The 23,149-nt window shown below is 41.7% G+C and overlaps 1 protein-coding gene across 2 annotated transcripts; it reads right to left on the bottom strand.

Moving 5' to 3' along the window:
* Positions 1 to 4,282: 4,282 nt before the first annotated feature.
* On the bottom strand, positions 4,283 to 5,561 carry LOC106310533 (protein C2-DOMAIN ABA-RELATED 5). 2 transcript variants are annotated; one of them, XM_013747764.1, is made up of 4 exons: positions 5,389 to 5,560; positions 5,010 to 5,150; positions 4,773 to 4,868; positions 4,283 to 4,692 (listed from the first exon to the last, which is right to left on the bottom strand). In XM_013747764.1, the coding sequence occupies exons 2-4, from the start codon at positions 5,133 to 5,135 to the stop codon at positions 4,402 to 4,404; spliced, it is 513 nt and encodes a 170-aa protein (XP_013603218.1). In that variant the 5' UTR covers positions 5,136 to 5,150; positions 5,389 to 5,560; the 3' UTR covers positions 4,283 to 4,401. The 2 variants fall into 2 exon arrangements, with proteins under 2 accessions (XP_013603218.1, XP_013603220.1); XM_013747766.1 differs by having other exon boundaries at positions 4,320 to 4,692; positions 5,410 to 5,561.
* Positions 5,562 to 23,149: the final 17,588 nt, after the last annotated feature.

The following is a 23,149-nucleotide window of genomic DNA, read 5'->3' as shown; positions in this document are numbered from 1 at the left end:
TGAGAGTGGCGACACTGAAATTCAAGACACCTACATCTTGGCACGCGATAGAGAAAGAAGACATAACGTGAGACCACCATCTCGGTATGAGGATGGAAACTTTGTAGCTTACGCGCTCAATGTTATTGGATATATGGAAGTAGAGGAACCAAAGTCTTTTGCTGAAGCCATGAGAAGTCGAGAGAAGAAGCTATGGAAACAAGCTGTTGAAGAGGAGATGGAATCCCACAGAAAAAACAGAACCTGGGATCTCATTGATCGACCGGCTAAGGCAAGCTTGTTGGATGCAGATGGTTGTTTAAGCTAAAGCCGGGTATCCCGATGCTGAGGATGAACGATACAAGGGCAGATTAGTTGATAAAGGATATTCTCAGAGAGAAGGAGTTGACTATAATGAGATCTTTTCGCTAGTTGTGAAACATGTCTCCATCAGGCTTATGTTTAGCATTGTGGTGAATCTAGACTTAGAACTAGAACATATGGATGTGAAAACAACTTTCTTACATGGGAGTTTAGAGCAAAGAATCTTAATGGAACATCTTGAGGGATTTATAAAACCAGGAGCAGAGAACAAAGTGTGCTTGCTGATAAAGTCTCTGTATGGTTTGAAGCAGTCTCCAAGGAGATGGAACCACAGGTTCAATAGTTTCATGAAGGATCAGCTATGTGAGCGTTGTAGCAAAGACATATGTGTCTACATGAGGGATGTTCAAACCGACAAAGCCATCTATCTACTTCTCTATGTCGATGACATGTTGATTGCTTCAGGAAACAAGTAAGTGATCAAGGATCTTAAAGAGCAGCTGAGTGGAGAATTTGAGATGAAAGACATGGGAAAAGCATCCAGAATATTGGGAATGGACATTGCCAGAGATAGAAAGAAAGGAACATTGATTCTGTCCCAAAGAAAATATATTGAAAAAGTGCTAAGAACGTTCGGAATTCAGGACGCCAAGGCTGTAGTCACTCCCACCTCGTCTCAGTTCAAGCTTCAGAGTCTAACAGAAAAAGAATGGAAAGAAGAGGCAGCGAATACGGAAAAGATTCCTTATACCAGTGTCGTAGGAAGCCTAATGTATGCAATGGTCGGGTCGAGGCCCGATCTAGGATTTTCAGCAGGCTATGTTTGTCGCTTCATGAGTAAACCAGGAAGGGACCACTGGTCAGCAGTCAAGTGGGATCTAAGATACTTACAGGGAGCAATGAATTCAGATTTAACATTCAAGAAGCATTCTACACTACAAGTAGAAGGTTATTCAGACTCAGATTATGCAACAGACCTGGACAGGAGACGTTCAGTAACAGGCTATGCATTCAAGTTTGCAGGCAATACAGTGTCATGGAAATCAGGTCTACAATCAGTTGTTGCACTATCCACTACAGAAGCCGAATACATGGCTATGAATGAAGCAGCTAAAGAAGCAATGGGGCTAAAAGAAATATTCTCCGAGTTAGGATTCAAGCAACAAGGTATCAAACTCTATTGTGATTCACAAAGTGCTCTAGCCCTAGCAAGAAATCCAGTCAATCACGAGACGACAAAGCATATAGCTACCAAATTCAATTTCATCAAAGACCTAGTGGAAGCACGGGATATTGTTCTCAACAAGATTCATGCTAATGTTAACCCGGCTGATTTCCTAACGAAGACGGAACCTGGTCAGAAGTTTCAGCTTTGCTCTGAGCTTTTGAATGTCCACTGATAAGGTGGAGAAGGCTCCAGGTGATTCTATTTCTATTGGCTCCATCCTCGCATAACACGAGCATTTACATATGTGAGTGTCTGTGTAGATGAGTCAAACAGTAATAAGAAGCACCGTGATAAGAGTATGAGGAGTTACCGGGAGCACATACAGGGTCGAGAAGGGTTCTCGACTCGGGTTGAGGAATGTGGAAATGTCAAGCAGTCACGGGTTTGATAGCAAGGAGGAGTCAACGATCACATTGAGTCAATCTAAGTTCCACGAAATCAGAAAGCATCACCAACCATCTATAAGAACAGACATACCTAAAACAAGCTACAAAGAATATGTGTCAGTAACCAACTCGAGTATGTTACAAGATCAAAGGGCTCTGAGAAGCTGATTTGAAGGAAAGCAAAGTGTGTTGAAAGCTCACCGAGCTAAGGCGAGTTACTCAGATCAAACTACAGTTTCATCAAGATCATAAGGAAGGAACTAAACATAGAGTTGAAATCGATCCCTGAAACGTCAAGAGTGTTAGATTGGAGTAGATCAAAGACATGCAGAGGAGGATAAAGATGTATCAGTTCATACCTCGGTTCACAAAAGAGGTGGAGCGTGACGGTGGAGCTCGATTCAGAGCTCGAGTCATCTCAGAGGAGGCGTAGAATCGCCGGAGAAGACATGCAAGGAACAAAGAAGTTAAGGGTCAGTGAAATACACTAGAAAGTTCTCAGCTTTCTTTGCAGATGATCCTAATCTCAAAATAAACAACGAGATTAGATGTACCTGGAGATAAAGGAGAAACAGAGTGAAGTCAGCACGACTGAACTGACCGAGATCTCTTACGAGACGGAGCCGAGATCATTTCGGTGATGGAGGTTCGCGAGGAAGAGAGACGCAGAGAGAGTCAAGACTGATTATTTCGACCACAAAAGACAAAGAGACAAGAGGAGGAGGCTGTTGGCACAAGGGTTTGCCGAATGGGCCAGTGTTGGGCTCAAACCAAACTGGTGGAGATTTGTTGAGTTTGGGTTCTCGCAGAAGACTCTGATGGGCAGCAACAGCAGATCTTCATGGGCCGAGTACTCACAGGCCCACTCCAGCCGGTAACACCTGATCACATACGAAACATATAAAAGGAGATGTTAGTATGCTTATTAGGTTAACGCCCAAGAACACTAGCAGATAGCTACGGAGCGTACGAGTAATCAGATCAAGGTGAAGTGCAAGGGAAAGGAGACATTAACACAAGATCAATAGTTTAGGCTTAAGTCTATTTGATCTAAGTGCTTTGTTGTATTCTCTTGTGAGTAGTATTTGATACTTGTGTAACAAACTATCTAGAACACTAATTTCGTGTTGCTAGAGTCTCTTTGATCTAGTGGAGTTTGGGAGCGGGAGTTCTCCCACGAGACGTACCAGTTAGAGGTCGGGAACTCGTTAAATTGATTGTGTCATTACTTCGTCAAAGCTAACTTGAATCCTAAGTTAACCTAAACGTATAATCTCTTACATCTTTAAGGGATGGATTCATTTAACAGTGCCACCTTCCCATATTTTAATATACTGTCCTCTCTTTCCCTGTTAAACAGGAACAGATCAGCAGGGGTTCCAACTCGGATTAAATACAAGGCACAGACAATGTGTTCTTCGATGAGCACTGTGAAAGAAGATGAGCTATAAAACATTGTGAGCCCTTGGGTGACGATGGAGAAATGAGCACATTCAAGAAAGAAAGCTAAATGTTATTCAAAAACAAAATACCGATTGTTCAGCTTTAAGCGTCGGTCATACTTGACAAAAACATTTGCATATTCAAATGCTTAATAACTATGACCATTTTTGAGAAATAGAAAGAAAAGAGGAATATGTCTAACATTATCGAACTTCTAATTGCAAACTGACATGATTCAAGTACATGATACAATGTTACCCAAATATATTAACCTCAACGAAACTGCCCAGACCCCGTGCTTGCGCGGGGTGACAATCCCTAGTTATTAGTAAATAATTCGTCCTTAATTTAAGATGTATGGTAGGGTACTTTTTTTTTTTTTTTTTGAATAAATGTTAAATTATATTCATAAAATACTAGTTTTGTACATGCAGCAATATGCTGAGATTTCAATAGCAAACATACATTTTAAATTTAGTACATCTAAACAAATGAACTCAACTTATCCAACTCATTAGATATATTGGAGAAAGTGGAGCCAAGTGACAACAAATCTACGAATGAATACACATGTACACTTCTGCACATCCAATTACACTTTCTGCCAAAATGTTCCACCAGCATCCATCTAAAAGATTTAAACTTTATTCTCTTTACAGTCGAAAGTCAAGGGTATGAAAACAGATTCAGTATCTGAAATATACATGAACAACCAATTCAAGACAATCAAGTCTACGGATCCATTTGTGACTTTCACCTTTTCAGGTCTGGAGATATCACACCAACAAACATAAACTTGAGTATTAACACTCTTGACACTCATTGACACTCTCATTCTACAACATCATAATACTTACTCCATTAACGATTGAGTATTAACACATTTCATTTAATAAAGCAAAAAAAAGAAGAAGAATAAAGTGAATAATATATACTCATCATGTTCAATAACATATATACAACATCAGTTTGTAAGGTTTAACTTAAAGTCTATATAGTGTCCATAACATGACGGTAAATTACAAATAACAAATAAAGAAATCATAGACCCTTGGAGCCAGGAAGATCGATCCATTGAAGTTGAACCTCAACCTCACCGCACTCAACATGTTTCAGTCTAAGGACTATTTCCTGAATAAGCTTACCATCAGACCAGATGATCCGAGAACCCTCCGCTAAGCAATTGTCTCGGCTAGGCTGGACTGTGGTCACTATGGTCCCACATGGAAGATCTTGCAAGTGCATAGTCAATGCATTGATGTACGGCTTAATCTCGAATTCTGCATCTCCCATTTTGTCGTCTTTGGTGAATGTATCGTGATCATATACCGTCTTGGAGAAAAAAAGACAAACGATCATGGTTATTATATAACATATGCCTAAACGAGAGTAATTTTATGGACGCTGCTTACCAAGAGGACTTTGAGATTGGGATCTGTTACTGAGAGTGTCAAATCTTCATTCCACTCAGGATTCACATCATTGTAAATAACTCGAGTCTTCAATTTCTGGCCATTCAATTTTCTCATTCGTTTAGTCATGAAAAGAAAATTCTCATTTGTTTCATCGGTCACCTTTAACCTTTAATCCTCGTAAATATATAAGATAGGAATACACTTGAGTATATTAATAAGTTTTAGGTTGGTTACCTGTTTACCCATTTTGACGACGACGTAAGGATCGCTACTGTTGAGATCACGGACGGCGAGATTGACACCGCGCTTGACACGAATACGAAGAAGACCTAATAGACTTTCCATCATAGAAGGCTTCATCGTTATGCTTCTCCCCTGAAATAACATTAGTAAGCAACATTATTGATTCAATTAACTACTGCAAAAACGTGAACCGAAATTTCAAATTAGAACTCAGACTAAGATTATTGACAACCAAAGGGCCTTAAAGAAAAGTAGCGAAGCCTAAGATTTACTCAAGAGTATTCTATGTGGGAACATAGTTGACAATAAACAATCTTCTAAAAAATCAATCCAACGTTAATCTTAATCGGAGAAACATGACTAAACTCACCGTCGTAGATGTTCCGTTTACCTTTTCTTTTGTCTTCGCCAATGTTTTTTATATATTTTCATTTTATCGATTTTGGTTACCAAAATTAGAGTTCAGATTTTGTGGGAGGAGGAAACGAAATCAAATCAGCAAGGCAGGGGAACGCACATTATTTGAGGTGTTTTCAAGATGGAATATTTTCCTGTTATTTAGAGGACGAAAATAAAAGCTAATTAGTTTAATGGAAAATAAGAAAGTCTAATTCAGTGATTATATGAAAGCAAATTAATTTAGATTTTTCTTCTTAGCTTCCAGTTTTTTTTTTTTTTTTTTTTGCAACAAACGGCTATTCTATTACTCAAACTTGAAGTGGTATAGGTAACCAGACCGGAATAGAACAACCACTAAAACAAAGAGATCTATGAAAAGAACGGGCATTCCTAGCTAATGAATCAATAATCTCATTTTGCATCCTTGGAAAATAGCTGACTTGACGTCCGAAAAACACAACAGAAGAATTTGAATGACCTCCAGCTCAGTTGAGAAGTTTGGCGAAGCTTGTGGATCCGTTATCATTGCAATCTGTCACGAATCTCTAACAGGTCGAATGTTGTATCATGCTCTCCATTGCCCATTTTAATGCTTCCAGTTCTGAGTGTAATGCTGTCTCACGCCTCCTCATGTTCCGTGTCCCCATAAGTTGAATCTTCCCCATGCTATCTTTTCAAACCCATCCAAATCCACTAAATTGAGCTGTGGAGGTCCATGAACCATCCACCATACAAATATTACCCAAGCTTAAGGCTTGTGCTTCTTCAACAGTTTGTGCCTGTGGAGGAACATGTATCCTTTGCATTATACCAAGTTTGGCATTCACTCTCTGCATACCTGACTAGTTCCAGTGGGTCTCTGTCTATAACTCTAAATAGCTTATCATTCCTAACCTTCCAAATATACCAGATTATCCAAGGATAAGGATCTCTATCATCTTCTGGCTTCATAATACTATTCTTCCTCCAAAAGAGATAGTCCATATTGGCGTATATACTCGATACAGGAAAAGTCTGAGAGCTTGACGGGGTTGATGATAATTTCCATGCTTGTAAAGCCGGTAGGCATTCGAAGATCGCACGAGTAACAGTTTATTCTGGCTCTCCACATCTTGGGCAGTAGTTATCACATCGCATATTACGGCGTACCAGATTTCTTGTTACTGCTACCTGTCCTGAAATTAATTGCCATATAACATGAAAAATTTTTTGTGGTGCATTAATTTCCCAAGCAAAGGCTTGAAGTTTGGTCCAACTGGGTTGTAGAACTTCTATTTCCTCGTCAGCTTCCAGTTTTGTTACAATTCTAAAATGGTATCACTTAATTCAGAGTTTTTCTATATCAAGCAAATTAATATGATTAGAAAAGTATGAATAATCATATTTCAAAAATATGAACGATGTATATTATATATTAAGTTAATATGAGGAAAAGTATTTTTGAAAAAAATCAGAATTTTCTTAGTTTGGCCTTAAGTTTTGAAACTTACGTAAAACGTTTTTCAGAAAGTTTATTCGTTGATGTTTAAGGAATTTTTCGTTTTTTGAAGATGATTATTCAAAGATTTAACAACATTCTCAATATTCTTAGGGTATGCATGATAAATTCTTTATGTAGTGATGTCATGGATGAATAAAAAGTTTTGGTGAGAAAATAGTTTGATTTGGAGTAACGCACATATGTTAAGTGAAATATATTTAAAGGAAATAAATTTTAACCAACGAGCCGTAGGTTTAATGGTAAAAGTATAGCACTCCACCACTGGAACTTAATTATGTCCAAGAGATCTACTTCGGTACCAAGAATCAACTAGGTTATCTCCGGGCACCAAGACGAACCTGCTGAACGTTCCTCCTGCTAAAAGTTAAGATACAATCCCGGGACGAGACAAGAAAGTACACCTACAACATCAAAACCTCAAGGAGCATCAAGTATGCTAAACACAATAAAGAGACCGGTACGAAGACCTGAATGAAAGTCCATTACAGCGTTTAAAAGCTCAAGAGGCTCAAGCAAGGCCAGTAGAATCAAGCATGAGGATCCTCAGTTTCGACCTTCGGGTCTTATTAAACCTCCTCATCCCCCTAATCCTTAGCCTCGCCAAGATTCTCCCTCTCAGAATTCTTGGGTCCTGACCCATACACTCCTCCACACGATTCATGCAACTAGATGTTAGGGTATTTTTGTGTACAAGCGATCCGTGCTCAGCTCTACGGAATGATAGGAGGAAGGAGATCCTGCTCTTAGGATACTGCCAAATGGGTATGGGCCAGTATATGTCCTTGGTGCCTTAGTAGCAGCAGGGCAGATTGGTCGTTAGGCGGGGGCCGCCTACCGATAGTGAAGGTCCCATGGTCTTCTTGATCTATGATCGATGGTTCCGACTACCAGGGTCGGTCCTTGGGTGCCTCCTGATTTGAAGTTGATGGTTCCGACCATTAGGGCGGTCCCTGAGCGTCTAGGTGTGGAACCGTGGAAGGTGTTTGGGTTTATAGCTGCATCCTTCAGTGGAGATTGCCTATGTACCCTTCAGTGAGGGATCAAGCCGTTCGTAGTTCATGTTAAATGGAGGCGCAGAGCCTAGATGGAGGCGCGTAGCCTAATAGAGGCACGTAGCCTTGGGAGAACGGGGCTCTAGTGGAAAAATGGCCTAATGGGCACGTAGCCTTGGGAGCACGTAGCTCTAGTGGGTAGGAATCATCTGTTCTAGAGGGCACATGGCCGGAACAGATGGTAGACCTGTCGATATGCTGCAGTGAGCATGATGTGTCGATGTGCTTCAGTGAGCATGGTGGGACCTTGCTGATGAGCTGGAGATCGTGGCCTGAGCCAGTAAGTAGAGTTGTAGACGTGCTGCAATGAGCATATATCTTCCCCTGGTCGGTAGTAACCACCGGAGTCAGCCTATCATAGGCGTGTCGAAGAAGAAGGTCTTCTAGGTATGGAACCTTGCCTTGGCGGCTGTGGAATTGTGAGCTCTGGCCAAGGACGTCTCGGACCTCTTTCTTTAGGTTTAGAAACCTATATTTATAGTGGAGGTCGTGTCATTATATCCTTAGATAATCTGGTGAAGGACGTCTCAGATTTAGGGAGATTCCCTCTTGTCCAAGTTGGTTATCTTATTAAAGGAAGATTTCCATTTATCCTAAGGCAGGATAAATCACTCGGCCTGGAAGCCGGAGGCTGGAGGCAGGGACTGATGTGATCATGGGCGGGTATATGAAGCTATGGGCATGAAAGACATTCAGAATTTGATCCATGATGTTAGATAGCTTGTCCAACCCATTTTTATCAAGTTACAAGCCCAAAAAGATTCATAAACAAGTGGTTTATTTGCTGTCCAAGAGGTATTACGAAAATTTGGTGTTTCATTGCATGAAAAGCTTCTCTCTCTTGCATGCAAGGAATGCTTGTTTCAAGAACATTCTCTCTCCTCCATGCACTCATTTTATCATTTCCCATGTAATAAGTATTTAGCTTTCTCACCAAGTTTAGTATCCTATAAATAAGTTGTAATCTTCATGAAATAAACTAAGAGTTGAGTTTATATTTTTGGAACCTTGAGAGTGATTCTCAAACTTGTTTTTGATAATGGTGTGTCATATCCATTGGTCAAAACTTTTATGATTGTTGGTGTGTAATATCCTTCAGTCTAACTTGGTCTTATCTAGTGTGTCATATCTAGAGGCGGTCATTATAGGATAGTATCAAGAGACTTTCCGCTCCTCTTGTGTCACCTTTCGATCCACATCCCTTGATCGTTTGTTGCTTTCTAGCTCATTCGGTGCAAGGCTTATCCTTACCAATTTCATAGTGTATTCATTGGGAGGTTTTTATCATTTGGTATCAGAGCCACTCTGAAAGCGGTATTCACTTATGTTATCCACCATTCTCGTTAATCCATCTTTTAAAAAAAAAAAAGAAAAAAAAATGTTTTGTTATTTATGTTCTACAAATCTGCTAGATTGTTTGGGAGGTGTATATTCAAGTTTTTCTTTCTTTGGAGAGCAAGATTTGAGGACTAATCTTTTTGAAGAGGAGGAGTATGATGTGATCATGGGCTGGTATATGAAGCTATGGGCATGAAAGACATTCAGAATTTGATCCATGATGTTAGATAGCTTGTCCAACCCATTTTTATCAAGTTACAAGCCCAAAAAGATTCATAAACAAGTGGTTTATTTTCTGTCCAAGAGGAGTTACGAAAATTTGGTTTTTCATTGCATGAAAATCTTCTCTCTCTTGCATACAAGGAATGATTGTTTCAAGAACATTCTCTCTCCTCCATGCACTGATTTTATCATTTCCCATGTAATAAGTATTTAGCTTTCTCACCAAGTTTAGTATCCTGTAAATAAGTTGTAATCTTCATGAAATAAACTAAGAGTTGAGTTTATATTTTTGGAACCTTGATAGTGATTCTCAAACTTGTTTTCGATAATGGTGTGTCATATCCATTGGTCAAAACTTTTATGATTGTTGGTGTGTAATATCCTTCAGTCTAACTTGGTCTTATCTAGTGTGTCATATCTAGAGGCGGTCATTATAGGATAGTATCAAGAGACTTTCCGCTCCTCTTGTGTCATCTTTCGATCCACATCCCTTGATCGTTTGTTGCTTTCTAGCTCATTCGGTGCAAGGCTTATCCTTACCAATTTCAGAGTGTATTCCTTGGGAGGTTTTTATCAGGGACCCAGACCCGGGGGTAGGAACCCGGGACCTGAAGGCAGGAACCTGGAAGCCGAAAGCTGGAAGCTGGAGTAATCTCTTCATGGAATATTTTTCCCCAACACCAGAGAGCCTCAAGAAATGTAAACTGAAGTCTTGTCTGAACTAAGGCCGTGTATAGCTACAGAAGCGGTACAAGTATCTGGGGTATGAGAAGAAGCATCACCCTTTATGCAGACTGTTGGGGAAAAATACTCAGGTATAGAATTCCTCCAGACCCCAGGCAGGACACTGACCTATGGGTCCCCGCTAGGAGATGCCCCAGGTCCCCACTAGAAAGTATTCCGGGTCCGGTCCCAGGGACCACCCCCTTCCTCCGAGAAAAGGAAAATTTCCAATAGAGTGAACCTTCCATATTTCCGAATATGGAAGAGTTTAACTTACTCCAACCGACTAAGGCCGACCTAAAACAACTATATAAGGGGAGCCTAAACCCTAAAGCAAGGGATCGACACTTGAAGACTTAGAGATTAGAGCTAGGCGGCTAGAACTAGGGTTCTTCCTCAAAACTGTTGTAGTTCCAGCTCTTTGATCTAATAAAACGTCTCTTTCTAGCTTCTTACTTGCAAATCGATAATAATACCAGCCTTGTCCATCGTTCTGTGGTACTCACAAAGATCCTACACAAAAATCCTCTAACAGTTTGGCGCTAGAAGGAGGGGAAAATCTAAACTACGTGATAATGGCGGTGGATGGGCAGGACGAGCTACCCGAAGCTACTCTGAGAGAATCCGAGCTCCAAAGGCAACTCGACGGTATCCAAAGCCAAGTAACCGAGCTAAACAGAGTTCGAGTAGAAGTTACGGAGAATCCCGAGCTCTCTTCAGAAGTCCAGAGCTTGAAGGAGAAGCTCGACGAACACTCCAAGCAACAGGAGCAGAGCGCCGTAAAGCTCAGCCAGCTCGAATCGGAGAATCTAAACCTCCGAGACGAGAACCAAGCCCTCAACACGGCAAGTAACAAGAAGCGTCAATTCCGGGCCCAGATTCGGCCCATTGCCGACTCGGGAGACACCCAACTATGGAACGGGTGTGAATCTCCCGCAAGGAGATGCAGCGACACGCGAAAAGGCTAAGGGTGCTCAGACCTACGACGTAGAAGACAGCGAATCTGAGCCAGAATCCGATAAGGAAGCACCTGAGGGAGTGGCAAAAATGGAGTCTCCCATGGTTGCTTACCTGGAGCAGATGTTCTCCAAGAGGGTCGACGCCATGTAGTCCATAGTACAGAGGCTCCTAGGAGTAGCTCCCCCCATCTGGAAGAGCAACCCCGACTCTTATGCTGACACTCCTTTCACGGATGAGATCACCTTAATCGAGATGCCCAGGAAGTTCTCCTTCCCCGGCATAAAGGCGTATGACGGCACCAGCGATCCGGACGATCATGTCGCCTAATACAGACAAAGGATGCTCGCTGTAGCACTCCCAAAGGAGTCGCGTGAAGCTACCATGTGCAAAGGGTTCAGGTCAACCCTGACCGAACCCGCCCTGCAATGGTACATCAACCTACCCTCCAGGTCCATAGCCTCTTTCGCTATCCTCAGCGACAAGTTCGTAGAACAATTCGCCAGCAGCAGGTGTTAGGGGATTTTTGTGTAGGATCTTTGTGAGTACCACGGAACGATGGACAAGGCTTTGATTTCGTGTGTGTTTGAGAGAAATAGATTTGAAGAGATGTTTTATTAAATAGAAAAAGATGGAACTACAATGATTTGAGTATGAACCCTAGTTCTAGCCGCCTAGCTCTAATCTATAAGTCTTGAAGTGTCGATCCCTTGCTTGAGGGTTTAGGTTCCCTTTATATATTCTTCTTAAGGCGGGCCTTAGTCGGTTGGAGTAGGTTAAACTATTCCATATTCAGAAATATGGAAGGTTCTCCTTTTCGGAAGTTTTCCTTTTCCCGGAGGAAGGGGGCGGTCCCTGAGACCGGACTCGGAATACTTCGTAGCGGGGAACCGGGGTGCCTCCTAGCGGGGACCCGGAGGCCGGTGTCCTGCCTGGGGTCTAGAGGAATTTTATACCTGAGTATTTTTTTCCAATTGTTTGCCCCTTATTGCTCGATTTGCACTCAAGTCAACTGGAGTTACTCATTCTCAGCAGGCTTCCCTTAGGCAGGACATCGCTGCAGTAATCCTGCTATCCCGGGTTCCACTCAGGACGGAACCACACTCTGAACCCGGGGGAGGACCGATTCCCTTATACCAGACCGGGGTCTGGCACTTTTTTTTTTTTTTTGCAGCTGTTTTTAACAATTCGGACTGTTCAATGGATGTGGTTTTGTCTGGGCTTCTGATGGCATATTGGAGATGGTGGAGCCTGGAGCTCTGGTGATTTATGAAGAGGAGCTTATGCATTTGTGAAGCGTAGAGGCAGGCTTGATGCTAGCGTGAATTTTGTGGAGAGGTTTCGGTTGAAGTTATGGATCCCATGGGGTTTCCATTTTTGGCGTCTGGGATAACTCACGCCAATTCTCGCCTGACTTTGGAGATTTTATTCCCTTAAATGAAGGAGATCCGCTGAGATTGTAATTTTGTTGATAAGGAAATGATTTGAATTTCAAATCTCCCTCGAAATCCGGAAGTTAATAGGCTCGCGGCTTCCTCGGGAATCCTCCCAACCGCTTCTTCTTTATAGGCTTTCCCTTTCCTTCTTCTTTCTTTATTCCTTGCTGTTTTGTCATTGATACCTCGAATTCAGGTAACGTTTTATTTTGCCCTTCTACTAGTTCTTCGGATTCCTGTTAGGTAGGTCGAGCCTCTTAGCTTGTTAGGTTTTCGCGTGTTAGCTTTCTTATTGCCGCGATCTATTGGATAGGAACTATCAGAATCATGTCTACGTTGAAGAGAAGGATGGATTCTTCTGTTCCTACGGCGGCTGATAGGGACAGGTTGAAGAGAAGGATGAATTCTCCGGTTTTCCGATCAGATAGCTCTTCGGAGCCATGCATAGGATCTGACTGCGGTCTGATGGCTCCCCTACTGCTATCTTGTGGTTACGCGGCTCTCCATTGGTGGGTCCTGCCTCGTCGGTTGGTGAGGACGAGATGGCGGAATGGCGGAGTAGGTATTCGCTTCCTTCTTCTGTTATCCTCCGAGTCCCTACTCCAGAAGAATGTGCTTCCAGCTACATCCCAGGGGAGATCGCCGTCTACGAAGCTTTCTTTGACTCCGGCCTCAGGGGGGTGATTCTTGCTCTGATTGTTGGTTTATGCAACCTTTTCGAGATCTCACCTTCTCAGCTGAACCCTCCAGCTTGGAAAATCCTCATAGCTATCCAAAATGTGGGCGACTTGGAGTATTTACCTCTTGGTATCAATGAGGTCCTGTTCGCGTATCATCTGGCTCCCCTTAATGGAGGAGAGGGGTGATTTCATCTTTGCCCTCGCAGCGGCTTGCCGATCGTGGAGGAGCTTCCAAAAAGTGACCGGAAAGGGCCAGTTTTTAACAAAAAGTGGCCGGAGAGATACGCTTTTATGATGTTCCCCGGATCTTCTTATCGATGAAATTTTATAGGTAGGACTCGGTTAATCCTTTTGGTGGTTGATCATCTTTTTGACCCTGTGTTTTTATGCAGCCGGGACTCACCCTGCTCCCGCAGAAGGAGAGAGAGCTGTTATCTGGGCACGACAGCTTCCTGTAGATCGTCGCCAGTTGAACTTCTTGGTTAGTGAGACGGTACTGCGACGTACCAGCCTTTGGAGTGAATGTCCCCTTGCCTTGTCTTCTTTATTTTATTTAATGCCTGGTGATTGTTTCTATCCCGGAGATATGGCAGGAGGCGTCGCCAATGATCCTTTTACGGCCTACCAGGAAGCGGCGAAGGTGATGTCTGCGAAGAAGGGGTCCAGTAGTAGGAGCGCCTCCGGAGATGAGGCGATGATTACCGGTAGCTGTCGTTCGACAGTGGTAAAGTTGGAGCCTTCTCCATCACTTCCAGGAAAGAGACCCAAAAGCGACTCGATCGGCGCAGCAGTCGGCTGACGTGGCTCGTTCTGCAGGGAGTGTAGCTGTGACTTTGTCCAATCTAAACTTGAACGTGTTCCCTCAGGATGGTACCGTCTTGTCTATAGGGGATCCCTCGGAGGTGGTCCAAGTTCTTCAAGGAGGGCTTCTCCGGGTAAGTTTACTGCATGCCCGCTTTCCCTTTCAGTTTGGTGGCTTGATCGAGATCCTTGTTTTGTGCAGACCGTATCTCAGCTGTACCATCTTGGAGAGCGACTATCCAGTGAAGGCTTGCCGACCCTCCGAGAGGAGATTGAGGACCTGAAGCGCCAGGTGTCAGGAGAGAGAGATCAGCGTACGGCCCGGGAATTGGAGATCCGTGATCTTAAGGACAAGGTGAAAGATCTGGAGAAAGTGGCTGAGGCATCTTCAGCCGACGCATTGGCTACGAGCCAAAAGAATCAATAGCTGGAAGAAGAGATCGACCCCTTCAAGGCGGCGGCAGAGACCTTTAAATTTGAGATGTTGATGGCCGTGAACGGAGCGAGGGTCATTGCCCGCTGGGAGTTGATGAGGGAATGGTCAAGGAAACAGAGTGCTCGATGGGATTTAGTCACGACGCTAGAGCAATACAAGGTTGTGGTTCAAGAGAAGGCCAAGAACAAAAGTGCTCCCCCTCCTACTTTCGAGGATGAACCTGCCATTCCGCGGGTTTCTGATATGGATGTGGATTCGTCTGTCAAGCCGAGAGGATCTCCGACCTGAATTCATGTCTCTGTTTCTTCTGTTTTTCCTTTTTTCGAATAATGGGTATGGCTTTTTTTTTAACCTCGGTCCTTTGCGGCCTTTATTATTTTATTCAGATTTTTTAGTTGTTTGTTGAGCTGAGCCTTTGTATAGGGGTTGTCCCGGACCTCGAGATTACGCAGTGATCAGGAGATAGCCTGGGAACCCTGAGGTTACGACTATGGTCTGAGAGATGGGCTATGAACCCGGGAGTTTTAAGCTTTCTATAATATGGACTCTTGGAGTCTGGAGATCTCTCTTGTAACCCGGAGGTTGTTTAAAGATCCGGCGATTACCTGGGGGCCCGGAGGTCGTACAAAGATTCGGAGGTCATCTAGGAACCCGGAGGTCGTGGGGGAGCCCAGAGGTTCTCCTAGACCATGAGGTCTTATTTTGGACCCAGAGGTCCTTCTCTAGATCATGGGATCATGATTGGAACCTGTAGGCGGTATGGGAACCCGGAGATTCTTTGATAGATTCGGAGATCGTAATTGGAAACCGGAGGTTGTGTGAGAATACATGGTTTTCCCTTAGATCTGGAGATCGTATTGGGACCCTGATGTTTACATTTGGACCCTAAGGTCGCATGGGAACCCGGGGGTTCTTCCTTAGATCCGGAGATCTCTGATTGGAACCCGGAGGCTATGTGGGAACTCGGAGGTTCTTGAAATTGTAATGACCCCGATGCGCCTTAGGCTGCATAGGGGTTCTAGCTTCTTTTTTGAAATTATCTTTGGAACCCTGAGGCCATATAGGAACCCGAGGGTTCTTCCTTAGATCTTGAGGTCTTTGATTGGAACCCGGAGGCTATAGGGGAACTCAGAGGTTCTTGCTCAGATGTTTATACATAGGACCCGAAATCGTATGGTGAACCGTGGGTTTCCTCTTTAGATCGGGGGTTTGCATATGGTACTCTAGGGACCCCGATGTTCCTTAGGATGCACAGGGATTTTAGGTAGTTTCGACAGCATACTCAGGCTTGCGCATACCCATTCCTGCTTTATGTCTCATACCCATTTTGATTTTGTGGATGTGCAACTGTGGTCGTGCCACTTTTGGGAAGGGTTAGCCAGGATTGGAGGTCTCTGGAGAACTGATCCAGCTCGTATGCCCTCTTTAAGTATAATGATTTCCCTTCTGCCCTTATAGTGGGAACTATTTTAATATAAGCTTTATCCGGAGACGTTTAGCATACATAGGAGTAGGAAATCATAATGCTTAAATTGTATATAGTAGTATAATAGAAATCATGGTCCGGGGACCGTATTAAAAATGATAGGCTTTGAGGTGCAGGGCGTTCCAGCAGTTGGATTGTATTTGACCTTTGCTATCTTGCAGCCTGTAGGCGCCTGCTCTCCGCACCTCGATGACCTTATAGGGTCCTTCCCACCCAGGGGTGACTTTCCCCGTTGTTTTTTCTGCTCGTCGTAGAACACAATCCCCTTGCTGGAAGGTCCTGGTTCTGACTTTTCTGTTGTACGTCATGGCGACGTCTTGCTAGTAGGACCAGTTTCTTAGCCGAGCGCCCTCTCTTTTTTCGCCGAGTAGGTCGAGGCTCAGCGTCTTCAGCTTGTCGTTCTCCTCCTGAGAGGTAGACTCTGAGACCGTTGTTCTCACGTGCATCTTTGATAGACCATGGATTTGACCCACTTTGCTCATGGTTTATAAGTGTTTTAACTATTAATTATTATATTATAGAGTCTATTTAGTATATTTATAGGATCAGGAGTGATTTGGAGATAAGTGATGATTTTGGAGCATTTTGGAGATATTTGGAATAAGCACCCGAGATAACCATCGAGCTCGACCAGCGGTCGATATTGAAAATGAATAAACGATCGATGTTCACATCTTGACATCGATCGACAGCGAAGTGCGCAGAAAGCATGTTTGGTCACAGCCGACTTGAAGCCCAAGTCTTCACCAATTTACAAGATTTCCCCTGACGAGTTTTAACCTAATTATATAAGCTTTGACAACATGTTAGAGGCAAAGTGTGCTTTCTTGTTTTACTATTTACACAGGAAAGGTTTTCTAGGATTTTGATAGATGGGAGAGAAGATCCAAAGTTATATTTGTGATTGGAACTCCATTAATATTTATTTACTATTCTAATGCAGTTTTCTTACCTTATTGTTGTTATGAATTGCTTGGTCATGTATGAGTAGTTCTCTTGTTAGATTTTAGGGTTTAAATAGGTTATGAGGGATTAGCCCCAACTATAGATTGTTAAGTTGTGATATCGACACTGGTCAATAGACAAACCTAGAAAGCGAGAGCCTAGTGGTTCATTCATAAGGGTTGAGCTCTACAATATCATGCATGCCACTTGTTAGGCATCTATAGGATTATAATTCCAAATTTTCTGAATAAAAACCCTAAGTCTAGCTATTTCCTTTTAAGCACCAAAATCTCAACCAATCAATCGAGCAATTACTTGCTCAAACAACTGTAACTGTAACTGTACATTTAAATCATTAAACCACCTTACTTAACAAATCCAATTAGATTTATTAGGTTCCCTAGCTCCTTGTGGATTCGATCTCTAAGTACTACAATTGAACCTCTTATTTGAGAGAGTAAAATCACTCCTTAGGGTAATTGGAGTGATATCAAATTTGGTGCCGTTGCCGGGGAGCTTTGATCGCCTATTAGATTTGATTCTTGTTAGTTTAAAACTAATTTCTCACACAAAATTTTTATTCTTGGATTTTCAGGTACATGCCCAGCAGTACCAGAAGCAACAAGGAAACTCAACTATTATTCTCACCAGATCATGTAAGCTTGGAGCGTTCAATCCGAAAAGAAGTGTGTTCCTCATCGATCGACAACAGCACTTGTTCGTCGCTCGATTTTCATCAGCCACCGTCGACCGAAGACACTCATCTTCCGTCACCCGATATCTTCCATCCGACATTGATCGATACATCAGTCCGAACATCGATCAATACTGAACCGCGAGACATGGTTGCGACGTTGATTCTTGTACGTGATGAGAGAGGAGACCTGCATGACCAGGAGGGTCATCTGCGTAATGCAACAGGTCAGAGGATAGATGCTCGGGGGGGGGGCTGCAATCCCTGAGTCTGATACTGATGCTACAGGCACTACTCTACCTGTAGATGAGGCTGCTCGACCCAGAACATTGGATGACTATAACCGTCCAAATCATTTTTAGGGATCGAATCCACAGAGACTCTAGGATTACACAATAGATTATGGTCTTGAAATAAATCTAGATTAATTGGTTTATAAGTTTTAAAGCAGTAAATAGATTGGTGAGCAAGATTATTGCTCGATTGGTTTGTTTTGAGGTTGTTAACAGTTGGGAGAATAGCTAGATTCAGGTATGTTCTCAGGTATGATAAGTAATACTTAAGTTGGGTCTTTAGGGATTTATTGATATTAATTGTTCTTAAATTCAAACTAGGATATAATCAATCTATTCATCTAATCTGGATCTCGGATTTCAACTGTCGTATGTTAATCGCGAGAAAGTGTCGATCGATGATTTGTTAAAAACATCGATCGATACACCTTTCAAAATATCGATCGACAGAGCTGTCGCTGCGTCGATCGATGCTTCTTCCAGAATGCTTTACGAATAGGTTTGATTTATATTCTCTAACTCACTAGATCAACTCTCGTCTGTATCTAGTCAGTTAAATCATATTAGTTTATTTTCAGGTATTGAGTCAAGCAATGACTTGCTCTCAATTAATCCTAAGATCTAAGTTTAAAGGGTGATCAATCCTAAACTTAACTTTAAGAACAACTAGATGAAGAACTATATTTTTAAACACCCTAACAATTGTTTGTGTCAGTAATACATTTATCAACCTATTGAGAAACCTAAATCTAATAGTAAGGACTACTCAGACATATTCATGAAACACATAGTTATGATGGTCTGAATAATACTTAAATAAATTGAACAATAAGAGTAAGCAACAAAATAAGTGAAAGCAAGGGAGTTCAAGATCTTCTTTGTTTTGCAGTATTGATCTATCTCTCCAATCCTCAGCTCTATCCTTTCAATGGTGGCTTCTTGTTTTCTCCAAATTAGTTCTAAAAAGGTCTTTAGGCAAGTATGCCTCTAAAAATGATACAAAACCCTAATAAATAGCATAACATGCGGCCATGGACTTAAAATGTAATTATTGAAACTTTTGTGAAACTTGCAATCTTCTAATTTTTTCATTAACTCTCGGGTGGCTTCGATGTCGATCGATGAGAAGAGCTCATCATCGATCGATATTTTTTGGTAATCGTCCGTCGATATTCTGACAAATAATCGACCATCCAGCAAAGCTCAAAAGGTCTCCAAATAGCTCCAAATACATCATTTTCTTTCAGTTAGTACATGAACCTGTAATTACTCTAAATAAACTCTATATAGTAGTAAATATATCTTAAAACATTTATAAACCATGGCTAATAATGGGTAAAATTCATGGTCTAGTAACTCCCCCTAGACTTACTCTTTTGCTTGTCCTAACCTAAAACATACTAGAGCATTCTCTCTGATGATTTAAAACTTAGAATCATCATCTCAACAATATTTCAATCCATATCCAAATATTCCTAATCACAAAAGCACATTATACCATATCCTAGCTTAGCAACCAAATTCACCTAGCCAGAAATTTAAGCAAATCTTGTCTGACATTCCCCTCTACCAACCTCATTTCTCAGCATAAATAAAAGTGCAGGCTTTACCTTGGGAGTATCGATCACATGATGCAAGGATTCTCAAACAAGTATCTGGATCTGCAGGTAAAAGTTAGTTCCTATCTTTTCTCTCTACTAATTTCTTTCTTTAGTCAAAGTCTATTTTTATTGCAGGACCATTGACCAAGATTGGACAGGCTTCCATGAATCAAGCCTTAATGGTGGTTGCCAACAAGTCATGTTCACTTCATTTTGACCTATATCCAAGAATTCATATGAATCGAACCTTGATGATTGCCGCCACCAAGTCCCGTTCGAATTCTTTTTTGTTGGAATCTTTATAAAACAAGCCTTAATGGTTGTAGCCACCAAGTCCTGTTCAGATTCCACCTAACTAACACCTATTTTATTATTATTATTATATATATATATATTATTTTTTTCTTATTATCTAGGGTCGAAATAGAGAGAGAAAAGGTGATAAAACTACACAAGGTTTTACCTTCCAGACTTGTTTGAAGAATCCGATCCCATGTATACCAAGGCTACACAAGGCTTTACTTTCCAGACTCGTAAAGTTGCAAAAGAGACGGGAGTTCTCCCGTCTCTTTGGCCTAAAAAACAATTAAGAAAGTTAGAATATATATATATATATATATAAATTAATTAAATTAAATATTTAATTACCATATCCAGATGGACACCGGCGTGGAGTTTTTGACCCGTAGAGTGAAGCATCGGCCCGTGGTCGTGCTCATCTACCGTCTGACGGGAGGCAGAGCAAGATTTGGTGACTCTAATGGAGTCAGGATCCCGCCAATAACGGATGAGTCCATCCCAAAAATCCGTGGTGAGCTCAGGGGGTTTGCCACGCTCATACCCCTTCACGATCCAGTCACCCTTCCAGTTGGAGACCGTGTCCAACAAGCGAGCTTTCGCCTTCGTGTTAAATGCTTTCTTCACCTTCTCATTGACCCCCATGGCCCAATGACATTTTTGCTGTAACAGAAAAAATTAAATTAAGAATTAGTTTTAAAAAATTAAAGTATATATAGGGTCTGATTGGTAAGGGCTGTACCTTTAAAATTTTTGCTGTAGAAAAAAATCTGTAAACTTTTTGCTGTGGCTTTAGATTTTATTGCTGTAAAATTTTACGGAAAACACTAAAAATTGCTCTGGATATTTGGCTCTGCAGAGCACTTGTACAGCTGTAGGTTATTTCAAGAGCTCTCGTTTCAAAAAAAAAATTAAAGCTTGATTGCTCTGAATTTGGTGCTTTAGAAATAAATAGGGCCGTGGACAGCACCTACAGCAACTACCAATCACCCCCATAATTAATTAATAGTAACTTACAGCGAAAATTTTGAATCACGTCTTTCTGACGTAGATCGGCGTCTTTTTCCAGTTCGGATGTGGCTCGGAGAAGTAGCCTTTGATCGTCTCGGTTATGTTCCGAGCAACACATCCGTCAACCCCAAACCTGAAAAAAAAACACAAATTTAAAGTATAAATTATTTATTATTGTTATCAACGAGTTTTAAAACAATTTAAAAAAAATGTAGCTTACCACAAAGTTCTGTCCGGTCGGTCGGGGTCTAGGACTGATAAACCTTCTCTGCCTGGCTGAGCGAGATGGTCCTCGACAGTGTACTGCGAGTAAGGAGCACTCGGCGGCACCATCAAATCGGGATGAATCCAGGCCGGCAACGGAGGAGCCATCGGAGGAGGCACAGGAGGAGGCACTTCTGGGACATGAGCATGAGGAGTCGGTGGTGCAACGAATCGAGGAACCGATGGTGCACCAGAAGGAGGCGACCGAGAGACTCTCTGAGAAGACTGAGTCTCGGGGACAGTCTCCGGACCCGAAGAACCAGGAGATGAAGAAGAACCGGAAGCTGAAGAAGATGGGTCTAAACGACTACAAGGCTCACTGAACATCTCTCTGTAATGGGGAATAAGTCTGTTCTTTCGAACCTGGAAAAAAAATTAATTTTTAAAATTAACATCAACAATAATTAACAAATTCTATAATTAACAAATTCGATAAATCTAGCTAAATTCCCTACATTAACCACCTAATCAACACTAATTAACATAAAATCCGTAAACTATCTAAATTCCCTACACTAACCACCTAATCTACTCTAAACTAAACAAATTAGAGAGGCAATAGAGAGAGTACGTACCATTGCTACGAAAGAGAGAGGAAGTGGAGACGAAATGGAAGTGAGAAGCTTACGTGTGTATATAAGAAATTAGTAATCCTCGTAATTTCCTCGTAACGTCCTCGTTAATTTACGAGGAAATAGCAAGGCCAGTGTTTTTTTTACGAGGAACTCGCGAGACCCGTGTTTTTTTACGAGGAATTAGCAAGGCCCGCGTTTTGTTTCCTCGTAACGTCCTCGTGAATTTACGAGCAAATAGCAAGACTCGTGTTTTTATTTACAAGGAAATACAAAGGTCCGCGTTTTCCTATTACGAGGTCTTTACGAAGAATTATGCTTACGTGGAATTAACGAGTATCGCGTTCTTTATTTTTAGCATTCGTCGTAATTTCCTCGTTAGTTAACGAGGATATAACGAGGATTATGTTTAAATCCCTAAAATCCGAAACCCCAAACCCCATCTTCCTTATCTTCTACTTCATATATTCCAAACCCATCTTCCCTTTAACCTCAATCTCTTCTTTCCATTCGAAACCCCAAATTCTAAACCACAATTCCTTAACTTATAATCTCAATCTCTTCTTTCTAATTCACACATCGACATTTTCGTCATCACTAGAAAAATCATCATTTTCATTAAACTCGTCTTCAACAACTTTGTCTGTGGCATCGTCGGTAAGATCTTCGTACTCATGATTATGCGGATCAATGAAAAGGATGTCATCAATTTGTTGTTTAGGTTCCTAGACTTCATTTATTTGTTCTTCTTGCAATGGTGGTTCTTCTCCACTGATGATTCATCCACAAGATGTAACTTTGATCACGGCTAACCAATTTATTCCCGATTCTCTCATCCGAGGGTATCGAAGGAAGCTAACTTGGTTTGCTTGTGAAGCTAAGATGAAAGACTCGAATTTGTTGTACCTGCAACGTAGAAATTAATCATACAGATCATGTATGCCAAAAAAAGAATTTGTTGTACCTTCGTCCACCATTGACATTAACTACAACGAATTTGTTAAACCGAACACCTCTGTTGACGACGGGGTCGAACCATTTACATTTCAAGAGGACGCAATTCAGCTTCAATAACCCCGGGAATTCCACTTCAATAATCTCCCACAAGATCCCGTAGAAATATGTTTCGCCATTCACACATATACCATAGTTACTGGTCGCCCGCTGTCTACCATACTCATATGTGTGAAAAGTATAGCCTTGTGTGAAATAGATCTGTGATGTGTTGACCTTTGCAAATGGAGCTTGAATTACTTCGTGAAACCACGTAGTGTAATCTGCATCGTCGTCATAATCAACCTGCAAAAATAAAGAAAACGTTGAAATATATATCATGTATGAAAAAAGTGTTTGATCGATCAACCTACAAAAATTAAGAGTTTGAGTTAATACCTGATTCTTCAACCACTTAATAAAGTGTTGA

This window comes from Brassica oleracea, chromosome C8, assembly GCF_000695525.1.
Source record: "Brassica oleracea var. oleracea cultivar TO1000 chromosome C8, BOL, whole genome shotgun sequence".
In the NCBI taxonomy this organism is placed as follows: domain Eukaryota; kingdom Viridiplantae; phylum Streptophyta; class Magnoliopsida; order Brassicales; family Brassicaceae; genus Brassica; species Brassica oleracea.
Note: the sequence above shows the minus strand (reverse complement) of the source record. Positions and strands in the feature narration are given on the sequence as shown.

Excerpts from the sequence above, each read along its gene's own strand:
- LOC106310533 (XM_013747766.1), bottom strand. The coding sequence starts at position 5,135 with ATGAAGCCTTCTATGATGGAAAGTCTATTAGGTCTTCTTCGTATTCGT. Across the intron at positions 4,869-5,009 it reads TCGTCAAAATGGGTAAACAG|AAATTGAAGACTCGAGTTAT; the intron begins GTAACCAACCTA and ends TTGAATGGCCAG. Across the intron at positions 4,693-4,772 it reads CCAATCTCAAAGTCCTCTTG|ACGGTATATGATCACGATAC; the intron begins GTAAGCAGCGTC and ends TTTTTCTCCAAG.